This window comes from Oncorhynchus mykiss, chromosome 8, assembly GCF_013265735.2.
Source record: "Oncorhynchus mykiss isolate Arlee chromosome 8, USDA_OmykA_1.1, whole genome shotgun sequence".
Taxonomy (NCBI): Eukaryota; Metazoa; Chordata; class Actinopteri; order Salmoniformes; family Salmonidae; genus Oncorhynchus; species Oncorhynchus mykiss.
In genome coordinates this window covers 64,469,766-64,490,855 of record NC_048572.1, presented here as the reverse complement: position 1 = coordinate 64,490,855, position 21,090 = coordinate 64,469,766, and the positions used below count along the sequence as shown (strand labels likewise).

General features: G+C 48.1%; 1 protein-coding gene across 3 annotated transcripts in view; it reads right to left on the bottom strand.

Annotated features, from left to right (window-relative positions):
• zswim5 (zinc finger, SWIM-type containing 5) overlaps positions 1–21,090 on the bottom strand; it is a 65,046-nt gene that overhangs the window by 7,295 nt on the left and 36,661 nt on the right. Inside the window, exons 2-8 of one of the 3 annotated variants that reach the window (XM_021613289.2) lie at positions 4,678–5,034; positions 3,664–3,812; positions 2,957–3,107; positions 1,602–1,727; positions 1,124–1,300; positions 458–649; positions 101–238 (exon numbers count right to left, since the gene is read on the bottom strand). In XM_021613289.2, the coding sequence (XP_021468964.2) occupies positions 101–238; positions 458–649; positions 1,124–1,300; positions 1,602–1,727; positions 2,957–3,107; positions 3,664–3,812; positions 4,678–5,034 (1,290 nt within the window). Of the gene's footprint in view, positions 1–100; positions 239–457; positions 650–1,123; positions 1,301–1,550; positions 1,728–2,956; positions 3,108–3,663; positions 3,813–4,677; positions 5,035–21,090 lie in introns of all 3 variants that reach the window. The other 2 variants (XM_021613287.2, XM_021613288.2) reach the window with 2 other exon arrangements.

Here is a 21,090-nt window from a genome sequence, read left to right as displayed (position 1 = left end):
TGATCAGTTGTGGTTGCTGGACTGACACCATGTTGACCAGTTCGATTGAAGTGGAATGTAAACATTGCCTGGGTAGGCCCGGGCCTGGCCAGATGCGTACCTCCAGTGTCCATTGCGTTGTCGTCCTCTACCCGGCAGGTCTCAGTGAGGGTGGTGAACAGACAGCCGATGGGATCCAGGGGGTGTCCCACCCAGCCCTCGAGGTTAGTAGTGCTGGTCATCCCCTTCTGGAGCAGCTCTGACACACACAGGAACAAGATCAGACCGCATCATACTATACATCTTATCACATGAACAAAAGTAGAACAGTATTCAGGTTATGTAGGGCTAGGATATTTTCCTAACCATATAAAAATGTAGGGCCCCAATAATAGGCTACACAACAAGATGACACCAACATACTGCACATTGTATTATAAAATGCCTTAATTCTGTTACGTATGGCCCAGAGGCTCACCTAATGAGAACAGTGAACTGTCTCCAGGCAGACAGGGGGCGCTACCTTTCTTTTGGTGCTTGTAGATGTCCAGCTGGCGGTGCTGCTGCAGCCGGAGGGTGTTGATGATGGCCACGCCCAACCGCAGTGCCTCGCGGGGGTAACCATGGGAACGCAGGGCATCGACCCGCGCGCATGCCGTGGGGACGTGATCTACGGCACAAATCACATGACACGGGCTGAGCACAACACAATGTCCCGGCAGGCTGACAGGCAGGATGCAGCCTCAGCAGAAAGAAACCCACGACTCTGATACCCAGGCTTACGTTGCATAATGAGGACAAATCTTCCCCCAGAACTTGCTTACTCCAGCTACAGGATTCAGTGGAAGTGGATTTACAGGAGGCTTAGACCACTAAACAGTGGTGGTGTTCAGAGACTAACATTTGAGCCCCAAACCCAAGAACTGGCACTGAACAAACGGATCACTATCATGGCACAGAGCTTAAACTGCCGGGAGCTGGGCCTGTTTGTGTGTGTGTGAGATTGTATGTGCGTGTGTCTGTGTATATGGTTTAAAAACATATACTGAGAGGGCCTTCCAATAGCATCTGGAATTGATATAACATCTAGTGCTAAGACTGTGTACTGTGCAGACCAGATTGAATCTGGTTGTGTAGTTCTCACCTAGCCATAGAGGCAGGCCCTGGGGGTTGAAGAGCAGACTCTCTCCCTCTCTCTGGTAGGCTGGGGACATGTAGTAGTCACAGCTGATGATCCTCTGCAGGTGGCTGTCCTGCCAGTGGAGATCACAGGCCTCCATGGCCCGCGTGAACACGGTCCGTCTGGGCCGGGCCAGGGAGTCTGGAGGGGGACACACAGGGAGGGGGACAGAGCACAGTGCAAAAAAATACCTTTTATTAGTGATATTTTGAGTTGAACTACTTTTACTAGAGACAACCAAATCTGAAGACAACAAAAACAGTGCATCAGAACCATGGTTTGGGTCAGGGAAGGGATGTAGCTGTAACTCAAGTGGAAGTGTACAGGCCCAGTGTGAGTACTCTATGTGTAGGTATACCAGTGTGTGTTACTGCTCCAGACTGCGACTGACCCTGGGCGAGGTTGCTCTGTGGTAGAGCGTTGGTAATGTTGGGCAACTCACTGCCGTAGTTGCCGTCCTCCAGGGGACAGATGTCCATGTCGCCCCACTTCTTCAGCTGCTTCAGCCAGCCGCTCTTCTCCTCGCTCTTACAGTGCGGGTTCAGCACGATGCACACCCACAGGGCACCTGGAAAAGGACACAAGTCAGGGGGCAAAGGTCAATAACCATTGTTTGACCACTTGGGTCTGGAGAAGGAGCCATAACAGCAGTTAATTATCCTTTGTTAATGTATATTTGGGTATGGAGGAGGGAGGAACTATACAATACAGAAAGCATGTTTAATCCAGCACAGTCCTCCTGGGTTACAAAAGGCCCAGGGTATATTTGGACATGTGACAGGTATTTAGTATAGCCTAAGGAATGTGAGGGGTAAACTAGTTCAGTTCCTTTCACTACCCCCATCACCAAGTAATACATGACCAGAATTTACCCCCTTCTGTTTGCTTCCTTTTAAACCCTTGTTTCAGAGCACTTTGTTAGGGTGCTCAGTCCTGATCACACCGACAACCATTAGTGCAGCACGGTCGCTTTAAACCCTCCAACACCACCACCACCTTTGATTGGGCACTTTGGTGATCATGCTGACAGCCTGTGGCAGCCCTAGCCAATCAGAGAGCCCTGTCCTGTCGCTCCCCGGTAACTAAACATAACCCCTGAGCCGGGGTTTATCATGCGGAGGGGCACAGCAAACCTCTCTCTGCTCTGCTGTTGCTCTCCAATGAACTTCCTCAGGATGTGTAGTTTGCAGTCATCGACCCCTTTAAAAATGCCCCGATCAATACCAGGGAGGCTGAAAACCCCATTGATCCCAGCCCTTTTTCATGCAATCCCAATCGAGGGGAGTGCTTGGCCATGATGTATGTACTGCTGCACAGCCACCGACTGACCCACTGATATGGCCACACGTGTGGGGATTTAACGGGCAGGTCGCAGTGCACACACACACACACACGAGAAAGATACCTCACATCACATGTACCATGGTGGCTTTACAGTTAGGTAATAGTTACACAGCTGTGCTGATCGAAGTGGTGAGGCCACATTCCGTTTGGAAATGCTCTTTGAGTAGCAAGATTTCCCAGCTGTGTTTCAGGACCTGCCAGTACCCACAGTGCTTTGGACAAGGTTTTAAAACGGAAGCAAATCAATAATATCCAAGCAGCAATAAGACAGTTGGTCAGTTACCATTTCTATGAATACCCTCTTCATAATGCATTATGTATGCATGTATAGCCTTCTGCAATGCATTATAATGCAGAACATAGGGGCTAATAGCCACTCATAATCATCTAGAACTGTGTTCTGTGTGAATTGGACCTCTACACTGTACATTTAAGAAAGTGAGAGGGACTTACCCAATTCGTCCCATAGCTGCCGGCACTTGTCCGTCATGCCTGTCCCCTGCTGCCGCCACAGAGCGAGGCGAGGGTCGGCCATGAATTGTTCAGTGATTAGGGTCAACATCCTGGCACCGTTAGAGTCACGCATCCGCAGCATCTCCCGCACCTACAGAAAACATTAATTGACAGTAATATACAGTGATATGTTTGTTTCTTTTACCCCTTCTTCTCCCCAATTTCGTGGTATCCAATTGGTAGTTAGAGAGTCTTGTCTCATCGCTGCAACTCCCGTACGGAGGCAAAGGTCGAGAGCCGTGCGGGCCTCTGAAACACAATCCAGCCAAGTCACATTGCTTTCTTGACTCAATGCCCGCTTAACCCAGAAGCCAGTAGCACCAATGTGTCGGAAGAAACGTTGTATACCTGGCAACCGTGTCAGCGTGCACTGCGCCTGGCCCACCACAGGAGTCACTAGTGCGCGATGGGACAAGGACATCCCTGCCGGCGAAACCCTCCCCTAACCCGGACGATGCTGGGCCAAATGTGCGCCGCCCCATGGTTCTCCCAGTTGCGGCCGGCTGCGACAGAGCCTGGACTCAAACCCAGAATCTCTAGTGGCACAGCCAGCACTGCGATGCAGTGCCTCAGACCACTTCGGGAAGCCCCATCCGGGATTGATTTTGATACTGAATGTTCAGACAGAGACAGACAGACAGCCGTACCTTGGCGAACATGGAGTTGAGCTGCTTCCCGGAGCCGTAGTACCCTCCCTGGGACAGGAACAGTTTGACCTGCTCCCTGACCTGCTCCTCGTCCAGGTGCCAGCAGTTGTCGTCATCGATGCTGGCCCCTGCCGTGGGGTCCGGGGCCCCTGGGAAGACACACAGAAAGGCAATGTCAGACCAAAGACTAATTAAACATAACCAGAAGCTAGGCTCCAAAAACATGCCTTATATCAATCCTGTCTCAAAACTAACCTCATAAGACATCAAACCAGGATTTTGTTAAACATTTTTCTAATTAAGCAAACACCTAAAGAACAGGAACAGAGGGTGAACCCTAGGTGTGGTGGCGTCATATAGGTAACCCCAACACCCATTTGATCTGCCTAGAACTACCAACTGAAGTCCTGCCAAGGCACTGTTGCATCCAAACGCTCACATTCCACAATCAAAGCCCCAACTCATAGCACTGACTCCCCACAGCAAACAACCTGGAAACTGGGAGATGGACTTCTTTGTTAAGAGGCTGGGGTGGGTAAATATTTAGAGAGTGATGTGGAGAGATGGCAGACTGCAGAGGTCCTCTGTTTTCCAGACTAGAAGGATAACAGGGGGGGGGGGGGGTCATGCCAGGCTAGAGTAGTTCGTAACGTTAGAACGTTGGTCTGACTGACTTTCTTCATTTTACTATTTTTCAGACTTTCAGAAATGCAAAGCACCAGCAGGCTGGGAGACTCAGTCATCATACAGGCTGTTTGAAGCCTCGGAGTCCTCGCTGCTGCTTTTGGTAGACTGGGCCCACCTTGCTGTTCAAGCCCACCAGAGGATGATTGAAGTAGAAACTAAGGAGTGTAAGGGATTGGCAGAGGCTCTGTTTTGAAGCACAATATGTGGCCATCTTGTGACTTGTAGGTCCTAACAGCTCTGAGACCCTGGCGTTCTAGGTCTACACACCGGTGCTAAATGTGAACAGAGGGACCTTATGTTATGTCCAACAACATGTGTCTTTCTTACCGTGGACCTGGTTGATCTCAGAGTTGGATGAGAGGATCTCGTCGGCCAGTTTCTGGGCGGTGGGCAGCACCTCTGTGTGGTGGGCTGTGATGAGGTACTGCACCAGCTTCTGTAGCTGGTCTCTGTTCATCTGGAACAGGGTCTCTGAGATGGGCAGCCGCAGCTTGACCTGCTCTGGCTTCCTGATGCGGTACAGGGACAGGGCCACCACATGGGCGCAGTAGAAGATGTCGCGGTTGCCGCAGCCACAGGTGACCGAGGTGATCTTGCAGCGGTCGAAGCTGATGGCCACCTTGTGGGTGACCTCAGGCTCCGACTGGGAGGCGGGCTCCATGACCGTGCCACTGAGGTGGAAACCTGGAGAGACAGAGAGAGAAGACTGGTGTCAGCAGACTTGATCAACATTTAAATGACGGCTGTGATTTCACACCTTCCCCTTTAGTTCAGATGAAGGACAGTTGTGACTCAGCACCCTAAAAAAAAGTCACATGAGCAATGAAGGGGTTATCAAACCTTTCTGGCAACATACCCACAAACCCATAGAAAGCATCCTGCGTAGCACTATGTGATAGTTTTTTTTCATTGGTGCTCTCTTTGTAAAGGATAACTATCTACCCCAAAGCACTCTGGGATTGAGGTAGCAGTATCACAATCAGTTCACGGGACGGCAGAAGTCCAAGCCACGTAACGCAATGGTCTTAGAATAATACAAACAGAGAGGGCAGATTATAGTTCATAAAGGGACTCGAAAAGAAACGGATTATCTTATTAGTTAACTACAAAAAGGGAGTAGATAAGATAGTGAAGTAGAAAGCTGATACTAGTTAAATACGTCTGGACCACATGAAACAGCTGTTCAAAAGGAAATGCTCCTGCCTGCTGGCTGGTGACATATTTGTGGCTTGAAGTCAGTCATTCGGTCTGTGAGGGCCAAAGGGAGGGGAGAAGGGGAGCGCATGCAGCAGGAGAAGGGAAGTGTGTGTCTGATAGAAAGTCTGGCAGCTCACTTTGACTGGTAAATTATTAATGATGGAGGGAGGCCCAGAGAGGGGGCTGGGAGAACAGAGATGGATTACTATATCACAGTACCACACTAAACCATAGCAACCAGGCTTGCTACAGTCACACACACACTTCGGGGGTATGTTCTGACCTTAAACACACTCTACTCATTTAATTTCTATGCTCACTGGCTGCATGGCTATGGTAACATACATGACTACCCATAGTACACACAGGACAGAGGGTACACTACACACACCATTGAGGATTTTATATATATATATATAAATAACTTAGTGAGCTCAGCAAGTCGAGGCTAAGCTAATTAACGCCAAATGGGTTCCTGTCTGTCTGGCTTCAGAAGATCACTGCTATCATAGCGAGTGAACTGTAACAGACCTGGAATGCCTAACACACACACACACACACACACTTCATTCTAGGGTTAGAGTAGTGAGACAGGGGTGCCTCATAAGCATGAGTAAAGCCTGCCGTTCTCTTGCCAAATCCCACAAAAGGCTTTTCCAGACGAGTTCTTCTGAGAAACTAGCCCCCCCTCTTACCCAGTTCTTTTTTTTTTTCTCCGGGGAAAGAAATCCAACGTCCAATTTACTGCCAAGCCCTTTCAGGCAGAGCCAAAACCACAGGCCCATCTGATTAAGGGGAGTTTATGGTGATGTCTGTTTTCATTTTGATAAAAGAAAAGGAAAGCAAAGGGGCTACCCCTATGTGTCGCAAATTACTCGCAGCACAATGCAAAGTTCAAAGTGAATTTTGTGAAAGACAACGATGCATTGAAACCACACGGCGGAGAAAATGGCGGACTTGTGTTTACCGCGTACATTTTTCTTCGAGGCATTGGCAATCAAATCTTGTACTGTACAAGTATGCTCTTGTCCATTTCGAAGGCAGTCTTGTAAAACTGGTGCCGTATATCAGTGTGACAGAAACAAGGGAACAAAGTAGTGAACGAGTAAAGATTTGGGACACTATTCTTTCTGATTATCTGCATTTTTCAGCAGATGAATAGACTCAACTGGAGAATGATGGTTCTCATGTTGGATTTGAGTTATTTCACAGCAGACCTACAGCACACTTATGTCATCTCCTTAACCTACCTAATAATATTATAAATCTATGCTGAAACATTCCAACAATCCTAATGAACCCAGCAGAGACTGAGGGGGAAAAACGTAGTCATCTCCGTTACTAACAGGACTTTGCTTTCCTCATGGCAGCTCTGTTACAGCTCATCACCATGTTCCTCTATGGCAGCTCTGTTACAACTCATCACCATGCTCCTCTATGGCAGCTCTGTTACAGCTCATCACCATGCTCCTCTATGGCAGCTCAACACCATGCTCCTCTATGGCAGCTCTGTTACAGCTCATCACAATGCTCCTCTATGGCAACTCAGTTACTTACAGCTCATCATCATGCTCCTCTATGGCAGCTCTGTTACAGCTCATCACCATGCTCCTCTATCGCAGCTCTGTTAAAGCTCATCACCATGCTCCTCTATGGCAGCTCTGTTAAAGCTCATCACCATGCTCCTCCTCTATGGCAGCTCTGTTACAGCTCATCACCATACTCCTCTATGGCAGCTCTGTTACAGCTCGTCACCATGCTCCTCTATGGCAGCTCTGTTACAGCTCATCACCATGCTCCTCTATGGCAGCTCATCACCATGCTCCTCTATGGCAGCTCTGTTACAGCTCATCACCATGCTCCTCTACGGCAGCTCATCACCATGCTCCTCTTCTATGGCAGCTCTGTTACAGCTCATCACCATGCTCCTCTATGGCAGCTCTGTTACAGCTCATCACCATGCTCCTCTATGGCAACTCTGTTACTTACAGCTCATCATCATGCTCCTCTATGGCAGCTCTGTTACAGCTCATCACCATGCTCCTCTATGGCAACTCTGTTACTTACAGCTCATCACCATGCTCCTCTATGGCAGCTCTGTTACAACTCATCACCATGCTCCTCTATGGCAGCTCTGTTACAGCTCATCACCATGCTCCTCTATGGCAGCTCATCACCATGCGCCTCCTCTATGGCAGCTCTGTTACAGCTCATCACCATGCTCCTCCTCTATGGCAGCTCTGTTACAGCTCATCACCATGCTCCTCCTCTATGGCAGCTCTGTTACAGCTCATCACCATGCTCCTCTATGGCAGCTCTGTTACAGCTCATCACCATGCTCCTCTATGGCAGCTCATCACCATGCTCCTCTATGGCAGCTCTGTTACAGCTCATCACCATGCTCCTCCTCTATGGCAGCTCTGTTACAGCTCATCACCATGCTCCTCCTCTATGGCAGCTCTGTTACAGCTCATCACCATGCTCCTCTATGGCAGCTCTGTTACAGCTCATCACCATGCTCCTCTATGGCAGCTCTGTTACAGCTCATCACCATGCTCCTCTATGGCAGCTCATCACCATGCTCCTCCTCTATGGCAGCTCTGTTACAGCTCATCACCATGCTCCTCCTCTATGGCAGCTCTGTTACAGCTCATCACCATGCTCCTCCTCTATGGCAGCTCTGTTACAGCTCATCACCATGCTCCTCCTCTATGGCAGCTCTGTTACAGCTCATCACCATGCTCCTCCTCTATGGCAGCTCTGTTACAGCTTATCACCATGCTCCTCCTCTATGGCAGCTCTGTTACAGCTCATCACAATGCTCCTCCTCTATGGCAGCTCTGTTACAGGTCATCACCATGCTCCTCTATGGCAGCTCTGTTTGATGTAACGGTGAGCAATCGAAGTGGTCGACGTCGGAGTGGACAACACTGAGAAGCGAGAGGAGGTGACTAATGCGTTTTAATTCTCTGTCTCACAGCTCTGAAGAGATGGGATCTAGCCCCCAGAGAGCTGATGAGAGGAAAGAACTGCTGCACTGAAAGGTTTTGTTTACAGAACAAACGTGATCTTATGAACTGGAACACGTACATGGAATACTGCTGACGGCCATCACTGTCTTTGGCAGTTGCACAAGAAGAGACGTGTATGGGGTTTAGAATCATATCAAGAGGTCTCTTTAACTAGAAAAAAAAACAAGGCCTGACAACAATAAGTAGAGTACCGCTACAATGTTCCACCTATGCAGGTCTTCCACAGAGTCATTAGTTAGACCCAGAGGCCTCTCTCACCTCTGTGGTCAGTCAGTGTATGCAGAGTGGGTGCAGACTGCAGTAAGGGGCCCGTGCTGGGGGTGATGACTAGGAGGCCCCATCTCTGTTCTGCAGTGTGTCTGAATCTGACAGTTGCTGTAGTGCCACAGCCTGCTGCTGGGGTTATGAGGGGCAGGTAGGGTGGCTCCTCATCTCCTTTCACACTTCTCCCTTCAGTAGAGAACCAGGCATCTGCCGCTGATGGACGTGAAGGGTCCTCCTCGCCGTTTCAACCCAGCCACCCCAACCCCCGCCCCCTCGGCTCGTCTTTTGTTGGCCGGCCACGATGCTGAATGTGATCCTGCCGTCCCTTTCCACTGCTCTTTTCTTTATGGTCCGTCTCTAGAAGCTCAGAGAAATGGAATCCCCCTCTTCTTTCAATCCTCCTTCCTTCTGCACTGTGTGTATGTGTCCTGCCTGTACCTGGCCCAGACCCTGTAAATACTGATGCTCTTCTAGATGAGGTGTTTGTATGTGTCCTGTCTGTACCTGGCCCAGACCCTGTAAATACTGATGCTCTCCTAGATGAGGTGTGTGTGTGTATGTGTCCTGTCTGTACCTGGCCCAGACCCTGTAAATACTGATGCTCTCCTAGATGAGGTGTGTGTGTGTATGTGTCCTGCCTGTACCTGGCCCAGACCCTGTAAATACTGATGCTCTTCTAGATGAGGTGTGTGTGTGTATGTGTCCTGTCTGTACCTGGCCCAGACCCTGTAAATACTGATGCTCTTCTAGATGAGGTGTGTGTGTATGTGTCCTGCCTGTACCTGGCCCAGACCCTGTAAATACTGATGCTCTTCTAGATGAGGTGTGTGTGTATGTGTCCTGCCTGTACCTGGCCCAGACCCTGTAAATACTGATGCTCTTCTAGATGAGGTGTGTGTATGTGTCCTGTCGGTACCTGGCCCAGACCCTGTAAATACTGATGCTCTTCTAGATGAGGTGTGTGTGTATGTGTCCTGCCTGTACCTGGCCCAGACCCTGTAAACACTGATGCTCTCCTAGATGAGGTGTGTGTGTGTGTGTGTCTGTGTGTGTGTGTCTGTGTGTCTGTGTGTGTGTGTCTGTGTGTCTGTGTGTGTCTGTGTGTCTGTGTGTGCGCGCGCTGAGGAGGGTCTGGGAGTCATCAGCAAAAGGAGTGTAGGTGACAGTTCAGTCACAAGGCAAGACACTGCTGCATCGGTCGGTCGGTCGGTCAGTAGTAATCAACACACTGCCACTGCTAATATGGGTCAGACTGTCACTCCGCAGCAACTATCAATTGGCTCCTTGAAGAGTCCCAGCAGGATGCCATGGCCAGCCAGGCATAGAAGAGGACAGCTGATTTTGGAGGTTGGGGAGGGAGGACGAGGAGCAGGAAGAGGTGAGGGGGAGGAGGGACCATGTGGCATAATGTGTAACGTATACAAGCTTGTGCGGGTCGGACCAAAACAGCACGGAGAGAGAAGTGGCTACAGAAAAACAGGTGAGGCTTGCGTCAGAGACCGGGCCAGGGGTAGCAGAGTGCAGATGAATTAGCGTGGCGCCCGCCCTAGTCACTGCAGCACTAACTACAGTAAGAGGCTCTTGACACTGCAGTGTAAATCACCAGCTCCCTGAACCTCCCTTTTCTCTTTGCCAGAACACTACTGGGGCTGTGATATCACACGATAGACGTCCCTACCCTTCTCACCACACTGGCTTTGTTCATTATGACAGCGATATGCAAAACCATCACAGCAACACAGTTAGATATAGCATTTCTTATCTTTGGTTATTCGGTTCTGTTGTAATCGAGGGGCCGGGTGGGTAAAGCCCCTAAACAGATAAATTAATGTATGGTTCTGGGAGCGCTGCCAGCCCCACAAAGCTGATTTGATCCTGAGCAGAAGCACATGGCTGTCTGCCCCTGGGGAAGAGCTGTGACGTGGGGGAGGAGCTTGAAGGATGCAGCCTGCATATAGATGCTACATGAACAATATGACTGAGCCAGGGGAGGGAGGGGGTTCCTTTCATTAATCTTACTCTACACTTTATACTATCCATCCATCCATCTCAAGCGACTTGGTTTAAGCCTCTATAGGTAAAACGAGTCGTGATATGTCTGAGTAGGACGAGGCGGAGTTAGGCAGTAAGACATTGAGACGGCGGAGATCAGCTCATTGATCCGTACACTGCAGTGTCTAATAGTCATAATTAATCTGAGGGGGATGCTGCTAATGTAGCTCCCTCAGCCTGGGCTTTTAGACTCCTCCACCAACCATCTGTCTGCTCGCTGGATGCAGCGGTGAGGTTATACGCGTAGGCCTTCCATAGCAGGTGAGCGAGGATGGGAACGAAAGAGATGAGGGAGAGAGAGAGAACCCCCTCATTTGTACTTATTAAGGATCCTCATCAGCTGCTGCCAAGTCAACTCTTCCTGGGGTCCAAACTAATTAAAGGCAAAAACAATAAAACAGTGGATAACATTATTACACCACTATCTAACATACAACATTAGTAATACCACCATTCATATATATGTGCTCCCTCCCTCACCGCTCCACTCACTGGGTCTGCACCATCTGCCACTCCGCCGACCCTCCCACGCGGGACCTGCCAACCAATCAGAGGGCAGTCCCTCCCCACTCTCAAACCATTAACCTCTAATCAGCCGTGGAGGCTGAGCTGGAGATCTGTATGGCAAGCAGGCAGGCAGACAGGGAGCTGGGGCAGGGCCAACACAGCACACACAGTACAGCCTAGAACCCCCCTCTCTCTACCCAGCCTACCCCAGCCCCAGCCCAGCTTACCCCAGCCCACCCTCCATCTGTTCCAGCAGCAAGGAGGTTAACACAGCCACCCCTGCTAACACAGCCACCCCTAACACAGCCACAGCCACCCCAGTCCATCTCCACACAACACGCATGTATATGTACATTCAGCATCACACAAGGCCCCGGCTCCGCTGATCAGATAAAGGCCTGATTGATTCATTTGCGGTTTCCCAACAGCACCATCATGGCCCCAGCACTGGGAGCCATGTGGGGAATGCTCTACTGGAAGGGAAGATGATGTGTGTGTGTGTGTGTGTGTTTTATGATCATGTTTTGTAATTGAAGTATTTTGTGTTGATGTGTGTGTTTGTATTGTGCAGGGCTCATTGAAAAAAGAGAGAGAGAGACTTGGTCTCAATGGCACCCTGTTCAAATTAAAGGTTAATATTAAAATTTTATCATGATCACATTCAATTTATTTCTGACTCGCTGCAATTATATGGCATGGAACAGGGGAGGGATTTTTTTTTAATCAACTCCCTTTCACTGGGCGTCCCTTAAAACACAGGCAATGATGTCTATGGAAATCTAAGATAAGATGTCTCAGCCAATTACCAATTACCTTGATGTGTATTAAGCTTGTCGGCTAGTCCTTGGGTTGGTAGCATTAGCATTAGCTAGCAACGCAGCACAGGGGAAGATCAGAACAATCGTTCAGCACATGATGCAAACCAGACCTGGCTGAAGTCTATTCTACTGCTGATCATTCAGAGATGCAGGCAGGAGAGAAATATGAGAGCGAGAGGGAGGCAGGGTAGCCTAGTGGTTAGAGCGTTGGACTTGTAAACGAAAGGTTGTAAGATCGAATCCCTCAGCTGACAAGGTAAAAATCTGTCACTCTGCCCCTGAACAAGGCAGTTAACCCACTGTTCCTGAAGCCGCCATTGAAAATAAGAATTTGTTCTTAACTGACTTGCCTAGTTAAATAAAGGTACATTTTAAAAAAGAATAATAATTAAAAAAAAGAGCAAGCAAAGTTCAAGGTCATGCCTGCCATACAAAATACAGAGTTGAGAAAGCATATATTCAATCCCCTTTCCCCAACCAAGTTAAGACATTTTAGCGGGGCAACAACAGTGAAGGTTCCTTGTGTGTTGGAGGTAAATTCAATTCCCCTTGAATGGCGCTGTGCAATCAGAGAGCAAATGGGGGGGAAAAATTCAGTTTATCCAATGTTCCTCGGAAACAAACACCTGGGTTATTCCAATCAATGCACAGTACAGCACTTACAGGGCCTTGGTGGTGTGTACAGAAAGCTGGCCAGCCTTCTCCTTCCTCCTGTGTGTGTGTGAGCAAACATCTTACCCAAGGCCAAAAAAAAAGAACAAAAAAAAGATGGAGATCCTTTGTTTGCGTACCTCGCATTGTGCCTTGGCCTTGTGTGTGGAGGGACGGAGCCGCGGTTAGCTGAGGGGCAGCTACGGTGCAGAAGAGAAGCTGACAGCTCCCAAAAGGTCACAAAGCCGCATTTATCCCCCAATTACTGATAGATCAGGCCAGCTCAGCCCCGCAACACTACCCTGCCACGATGCTCATGTCAACCGCCTCTAGTCTCTCCAGTCTCTCCAGTCTCTACAGAATGGCCCCTAAAGCACCCATCTAACACTGGATCGCTCATCTTTTAAGGCATGTTGGCCTTCTGTCATGCGTGCCCTTAAAAATGTAAGGATTCCTGTTTACTATGCAAGCACGCACGAAACCATCTGCCGCCATCTTGTTGTGATTGACAAGGAGCAGTCAGAGCGGCACAATGCCTCTTTTGAGGCATGTTTGTTCTTGAAGCACGGTCTGCAGAACTAGATAACTGAGCATTAAGAGGCTTATATTTCATAAAACTCACAAAAGCAAAACATTGCCATCAACGATGTGAAAATGTGCAAAGAATGGCAAGTGACTAAAGACAGAAACAGGCTCTGAAGTTAACATTTGTTCTGTTGACAAAGCAAAACATTTGTTGCGCAAATACACAGAGCAAAAAAAAATAACAAACACCTTCCTAACATTGAGTTGCGCAATGATGTGTTGCAGTTCTTGACACACTCAAACCGGTGCGCCTGGCACCTACTACCATACCCCATTCAAAGGCACTTGAGTATTTTGTCTTGCCTATTCACACTGAGTGGCACACATACACAATCCATGTCTCAATTGTCTCATGACTTAAAAATCATAATTGAACCCATCTCCTCTACACTGATTGAAGTGGATTTAACATCAACAAGGGATGATAGTTTTCACCTGGTCAGTGTATGTCATGGAAATAACTGGTGTTTCTAATGTTTTATACACTCAGTTTTATCATCTCCATTTCTAACAAAAGTTAGTTTCCTTGAGTTGTAAACCAGTCTCAGATGGAAACAAACAGAAGTAAACTTCAAGGAAGGACAAGAACCTTATAAGAAGCTTAGAAAGTCTAAATATACCGGGAGATTGTCGAGACTCCAACCTCATCCTCACCCGCCAAACCATTTATCTCGCACAACAACGGCCATAAATGACACAGCAGTTAAGATGTATGACTGAGGTGAGATGACATCTCCATTGGTCCAATAACAAGCTAGCAGTCTCCGATCCGCAATTGGGCTTCTGGTCGACTTCATAAAATGCTCATCAAGCCAAGCATAGCATATGGACAATGACAAAACCAGAGGGCCTGAAAACAAAGGATGGAGCTTGATGTGAAGCTTTGTCTTGCATGCATTATGATGCTGCCTGGGACCTTGAAGGTGAGTTGTGTTCTGTAAAGACAGGCTTCAGATCAGCAGAAGCGAGGCAATGTAATGGCGGCATCTCTAATTACCACTCCTCTCCTTATTCCCCCTCCAACTCAAACCCCTCCATTGTCTGCCCCCTTCTCTAGGCCGTCTTCTTTCACCCCTCCCTTCCTTCCTTTCTTTCTTTCTTTCTTTCTTTCTTTCAGGGGACTGCCTTGCCTTGTGAGCTGGCACGCACCCTGAAAAAAGCCCAATGATGGGCTCGCTCCTCGCTCCCCTCCACATGCACACAGTGCAGTCTTAATCTCACTGTGACCTGCTTTATTCCCCCTGCACCGGCTGCCCACTGGGCCCCAGGATTCACAGGGACCCTTTGTTCTCGCCGGGTCTGTCTAGGCCTCAGGCAGAGGCCTGGCCTGCCATTGTTGCCCACAAAGCCTAAACAGCGGTTAGCAGGCGTCAGCTTGGAAGCAGGGCCTTGGAAACCACTGCTGCTGCCACTGAGATGCTGCATGGCAAAGAAAGAGAAGGAGGAGGAAGAGGAAGAGAAGGACAGAAATAAGATATGCGGTGCCAAAGGATATTGATGGCGCTCGGAACACAATCCCCCACGGTTACCTAGCACTGCGGTGAAACATTCCAACAGTAATTCCGCAGTCACTTAACCGACCTTACATCTCGTTGATATGTCGCCAGTTTCAGTAAGTGAAATATCAGTCTCTCTTCGGCAGAAAACACGGAGTCCACAATGTAAAAATGAGAACAGCGAGCCCAAAAAACAAGTCAGCTCAATAACCTGGGGGACATCAGCTCATTCAGGCCCGCACCAAATAATGTCAAGCGTTCACACATGCGCATGCAGCAGAATAAAAGGCTCAGTAAACAATACCACAATGCAGTTTGGCTCTGCTATGTTTACAAAGAAAAGGCCCTATCCCTAGACAGCCATGATTCATTCACATGGCCCTGACACTCTGAAAAGAGCAGCTCACCAGTGACAGCCCCTCTAAGGCAAGCGCTGAGAGACACATAAAGCCAGCCCACTCAATGGACCCACATTCTAAAGTACCAAATTCCATCCAGACAGAGGGACGGTCATTAGTAGAAACTAGCCTGCATGGAGACAGAATTCTCTGTCTACCTTTGTGTCCATCTACAAAGTCCTGTGGAATCTGTCCTTCGATTTCCCCATTTTCATACTGACCCAACATTCAGAAAACATTGTGAACAAAAATCCATGAGACATGGACAAGGAGCCTCACAACACCCACAGAGCTCGTGAGCCTGAGCCATGATACAAGTGTTGGGTGGTATGTTGTCTAGGTTCTTACTCTTTCGTTCTCTGTCCTCCTTTCCACATAGGGCGCCTCTGCTTTGTAGGCGGTCTATGGGTAAATAGAGCCTTTCCATGGCACTCCATTCACGGCAGACAGAGGCCATGTCATCAGGGGTGGCAGATCGAGAGTCAGGGGGTGGTATGCATTCAGTGCCCATTAAGGCTGTGATGCCTGTATTGATAGGCACACCCCAAAAAACAATAGGCCAGTGGAGAAGGACAACTTCAGACTAAACCAACAATAATGCAAGCTTTACAATTCTGGATGTATAGACAATGGGTGCCAGTAAAAACAAGCATGGCCAGTGTTGAAATCCAAGAGCTGAGCAGTGTGTATCATGCTGCAGGGAGGGGAGGGGAGGGGAGGGGAGGGGAGGGACATCATTAGAAAAGCTAGAACAAGTGCCTTTTATCATTTGAGTAATTCAAATATGCACTGCACTATACACATCCAGCACCTAACATTCTCCATTCTCTCCACCCGTACTCCAATGTACACAAAAGTATGTGGACACCCCTTCAAATTAATGGATTTGGCTATTATTTCAGTCACACCCATTGCTGACAGAGGTATAAAATTAGACACACATTGGCAGTAGAATGGTCTGTACTGAAGAGCTCAGTGAGTGTCAAAGTGGTAGAGTCATAGAATGTCACCTTTCCAAGTCAGTTTGGCAACTTTCTGCCCTGCTAGAGCTGCTCCGGTCAACTGGAAGCACTGTTATTGTGAAGTGGAAATGTCTAGGAGCAACAACGGCTCAGCCGTGAAGTTATAGGCCACACAAACTCACAGAACAGGGCCGCTGAGGGCTGAAGTGCTTAGCACATAAAAATCATCTGTTCTCCATTGCAACACTCACTACCGAGTTCCAAACTGCCTCTGGAAGCAACGTCAGCACAATAACTGTTTGTCGGGAGCTTTGTGAAATGGTTTCCCATGGCCGAGCAGCTGCATACAAGCCTACGATCACCATGTGCAATAACAAGCGTCGGCTGGAGTGGTGTAAGGCTGGACTCTGGAGCAGTGGAAACACGTTCTCTGGAGTGATAAATCACACGTCACCATTTGGCAGTTCAACGGACAAATCTGGGTTTTCGGGGATGCCAGGAGAACGCTACCTGTCCCAATGCATAGTGCCAACTGAAGGTTGGTGGAGGAGGAATAATGGTCTGGCGCTGTTTGTTATGGTTTAGGCTAGGCGAATCTGTTCTTCCAACTTTGTCGTAACAGTTTGGGGAAGGCCCTTTCCTGTTTCAGCATGACAATGCCTCCGTGTACAAAGCGAGGTACATACAGAAATGGTTTGTCAAGATCAATGTGGAAGAACTTGACTGGCCTGCACAGAACCCTGACCTCAATCCCATCCAACACCTTTGAGATGAACTGGAACGCCGACTGCAAGCCAGGCCTAATCACCCAACATCAGTGAAGTGGTGAAGAAAGTACCCAATTGTCATACTTGAGTAAAAGTAAAGACACCTTCATAGAAAATGACTCAAGTTAAAGTCACCAAGAAAAATACTACTTGAGTAAAAAAAAGACTGAAAGTATTTGGTTTTAAATATACTTAAGTATCAAAAGTCAAAAATAATTTCAAATGGCTTATAATAAGAAGTTCAGACAGCACAATGTTATTTTTTTTTTTTTACAGATAGCCAAATTAAGTATTTTGTGTTTAGAGAGTCCTCCAGATCGGAGGCAGTAGGGTGACCAGGGATGTTCTCTTTCCTGTCCTGCTAAGCATTGAAAATGGAACAAGTGCTTGTGGGTGTCAGGGAAAAATGCATGGAGTAAAAAGTACATCATTCTGTTTAGAAATGTAGTGAAGTAAAAGCCAAAAATATAAATAGTAAAGATACCTAAGTATTTTTACACCACAGCATCAGTGTCCGACCTCACTAATGCTCTTGTGGCTGAATGGAAGCATGTCCCCACAGCAATGTTCCAACATCTAGTGGAAAACCTTCCCAGAAGAATGAAGGCTGTTATAGCAGCAAAGGGGGAACCAACTCCATATTAATGCCCATACACTACATGGCTAAAAAGTATCTAATTTAAACTGTACGTGAAGAGAATGGACATTGATACAAGTGCTTTAAAAATGGCCTTTGGCTTCATCCAGTGGGAGCGTTTGAGTAGCTTTTGGACGAGCCTCGGCCTTCTCTCACAAAGAGAGCTTGATTAATAAGCATGGCTCCTTTTCCGGAGAGCAACAGAAAGGAAAAAGCCGTCTGAAAGGCACTTAAAGACAAATTATGTAGATTTAAAACAGTGCCTTGGTCACCAGGGATGCTGGGGTGAATATTCATAAAGCAGCACTCCAGACTGGTTAAAGAGTCTCGCCTACCAGAGGACACTGCACAGAGAGACGGCCAACCAAACAACTCCTCTGAGTTGGCTTGAACCCGCCTCCTCTCCACTGAATAATTAAACAGACAGAATGACAGGAGAAAAGTTTGTCTCTTTAGCATGCAATAACCTTCCGTGCTTAAAGACCCATAGCAATCATACTGCGGTGGATGGAGATGTTTTCCAGCCAGTGTCACACAGACATAAGCCCCGCCCCAAAGGAAGTGGCATCAGAAAGGCTGAGGACTTTCATGTTATTGAAAGGTTAGGCTATTACTAGTCGTCATCCTCTTTTTCAAATACTTAAGCTGTCTGAGGACTAGTAACTAGTAATAACCTTCACCAGCTTCAGGCAGCAGCAATGTGGTTTCCTTCCGGTGCCTTAAACCACAGTGGCTCATCTCATCAACATGGCTTAGTTACAATACAGGCTGTTCGGTTCACCTCCTCCCAGTCCCTCCTTCCCTCCTCACATCAAGGTCGTTGCCATCACAAAAAGACAGTGAACGCTAACAACAATGTTTGCCGTGGACTGAATACTGAGCATGGTAAAACAAAAGCATGGGCAAGCGCCAGCTGGACCCGCCTGACTTGGCACACGTCACCGTCCGTCCTTGATTGAGTTAGCTGGGCAATACAGCAACAACTCTCCAGGTACATAAATGCCCTGCTTTTCAAAAGGGTCCTCGCTCAAATAAACCTTTTCTTATTTTCCTTCCTTGTGAGAAGTGAGGATGTTTTTCAATTATACATGTTTTTTCTTTACCCAAGTGAATGAATAAGAGGAAGTCAAAACAAAGGCTTTCGTTTGGGCTCTGGGCTGACTAGCTGCCCCTTTGTTCAAAAATGTATGTTTTTAAACCTCAGACTAGGACCTGGCCGGCAGTTAGACAAACACTGGCCACTCCAGTAAACACAACAAAACACAGCTAATAGTACTACACACTACTACCAGCACCAGGCAATTAAACGCACCACACACACACAGTAGAGGACTATGCTCACGAATGTGGTCGTGAATGTAGATTATGAAACAACTTCATGCTGCGGGGTAACGAATGCCAGGAAGCTCCACCTTGAACAGATTTTCTGTCTGTTCAGACATATTGCCTGGAGAGGAGAGCCAGGGTAGGGTTACTATGTGAAATGAGGGAGAAAAGGTTGATCCCACAACTAGATTAAACATCTGCTATTTCGCAAAAAAAGATATTGACTTATGGGTAGGAAAGAAAAAATGGAATTTGTTTAAGGGGGAGATATAGACAGTCTGAACTACCACACCACATGGGGTATGGAGGAGTGTGGTAATGAAAAGTGATTGTTTCATCTTTCTCCTGCCCCCTCCCCCCCACAGCCCTCCAGAATAGAAAATGATGGGCATGGTTGTAGCAGCAACAGTAGCTGCCTATCTATTTAGTCTGACTACAGACAGAGAACAAAAGAGATGCTCCGTTCCTTACTCAGCAGGAGCTGTCTGACAGGGACCAGTAGAGTCAGGCAGGGGGTAGAGGGGATGCAGGGTGGTGGGACACCCCCCTACCCAGGGCCACGTGCCAAACACAATGACCTACAGAGCTGCCAGGGCACTGGTTGGGTGGGTGGTGGGTGGATGTCTCCTGGGCGTGTGTGTGTGTGTGTAGGAATGTGCATGCTTGCATTCCAAAGTGGTATGCTGCCTCCCTCGCCACAGCAACAGCGAGAGGAGAGTTTGGACTTTGCTGAAACAGAGGGAGAAAACAGAGCAGAGTAGGGAGGGAGAGAGAGACATCAATGGATGAAACTGGGCACTGAGCCAAGATCCGGCATTACAAAACAAAGAAGAAGAAAAATGTAGAGAGGGAGAGAAAGGGGCAAGAAGCAGTGTTCTAGTCTGTTGTGTATCAGGGGGTGAGGGCAATTCAATCATCACTAGTCGGAGGTTAAGGGTTGCTCTCTGGTGGGCTATAGGGGACGGCTGGCAACACAGCTCCTCTACAGAGAACCAATAAGGCCATGACACTGACAGGCCACGACTGGAATAGGAACAACAAACTGAAAGAGGAAATACAATAGAATAACAACGTACAGTGCAGCGTACACCGTTCTAAAAGTACCTTGCAGCAGAACCCAATGTTTTCAGTATTTTGACCCAAACTCCTTTGTGAAAACGCAGTAAAGATCATCTCAGCCAATCTCTCCACCAGGCACCATGGCAGACAGTCAGTTAGCCTCCTCCAGTAACAAGTTGTTGCAGTAGCTATTAATTGGCTACTCTTTCCCCCCCGTGCCAGGCATTGGGAGGCAGGGAGCAGGCAGCGGTAGCACTCGTCGAACTGGGTTTCATTAGCCTCTGCAGTATCTGACACTTCAGATGTGCTGACATCAAAACCACACAAGGGCTAGCTACAGCTGCCTGCCAGACCTGGCCAGCAGCACACAGAGCTAGATTAGAGGCATGTGGGATAGTAGACTACAGAGCGGCTCTATCTGCTGCAATCAGCTCAACCCTGGCTCTCACACTTAAGACACAGACCTACACACTCATATTCTAGGGAGAAAAAAATGAAATCACGCCACAGGCCCAACCAGTTTAGATGTGCTACACACCTTATCCTCTCTCCCCCTCTGAACAGACAGACAGACAGACAGACAGATGGTGAGTAATGGTCAGACCACTAGACTGACAAGTATTGACATATAGCTTTGGAGGAGGATTATCCTACCTACTGCTGAGCTCTTCTGCACCTCAGCCCATAGACTGAGAATCTAAGTAGGCCTTCTTAGAACGGTCCAATGTCTAAGAATAAGCTTTAGTCCTGGAAGTGCAAATCACCCTCCAAAAATAGGGGACATTACATGTCTATTTGGGATGCATAGCGTTAATTACATTATCAGTCCCCGGTATGTCTACTGGGTAGGCCTATTCTTTGAACTTGTGGCTAACCAGCCACAAGCAGAGACTGACGTACTTCATCCCAAATGTATGCGTTGGAGCTGGCAAGCCCAGAAAGCTAGTATCCAAGCCATGCAAGAATGATTGGACTTGGCCCAAAGAGTA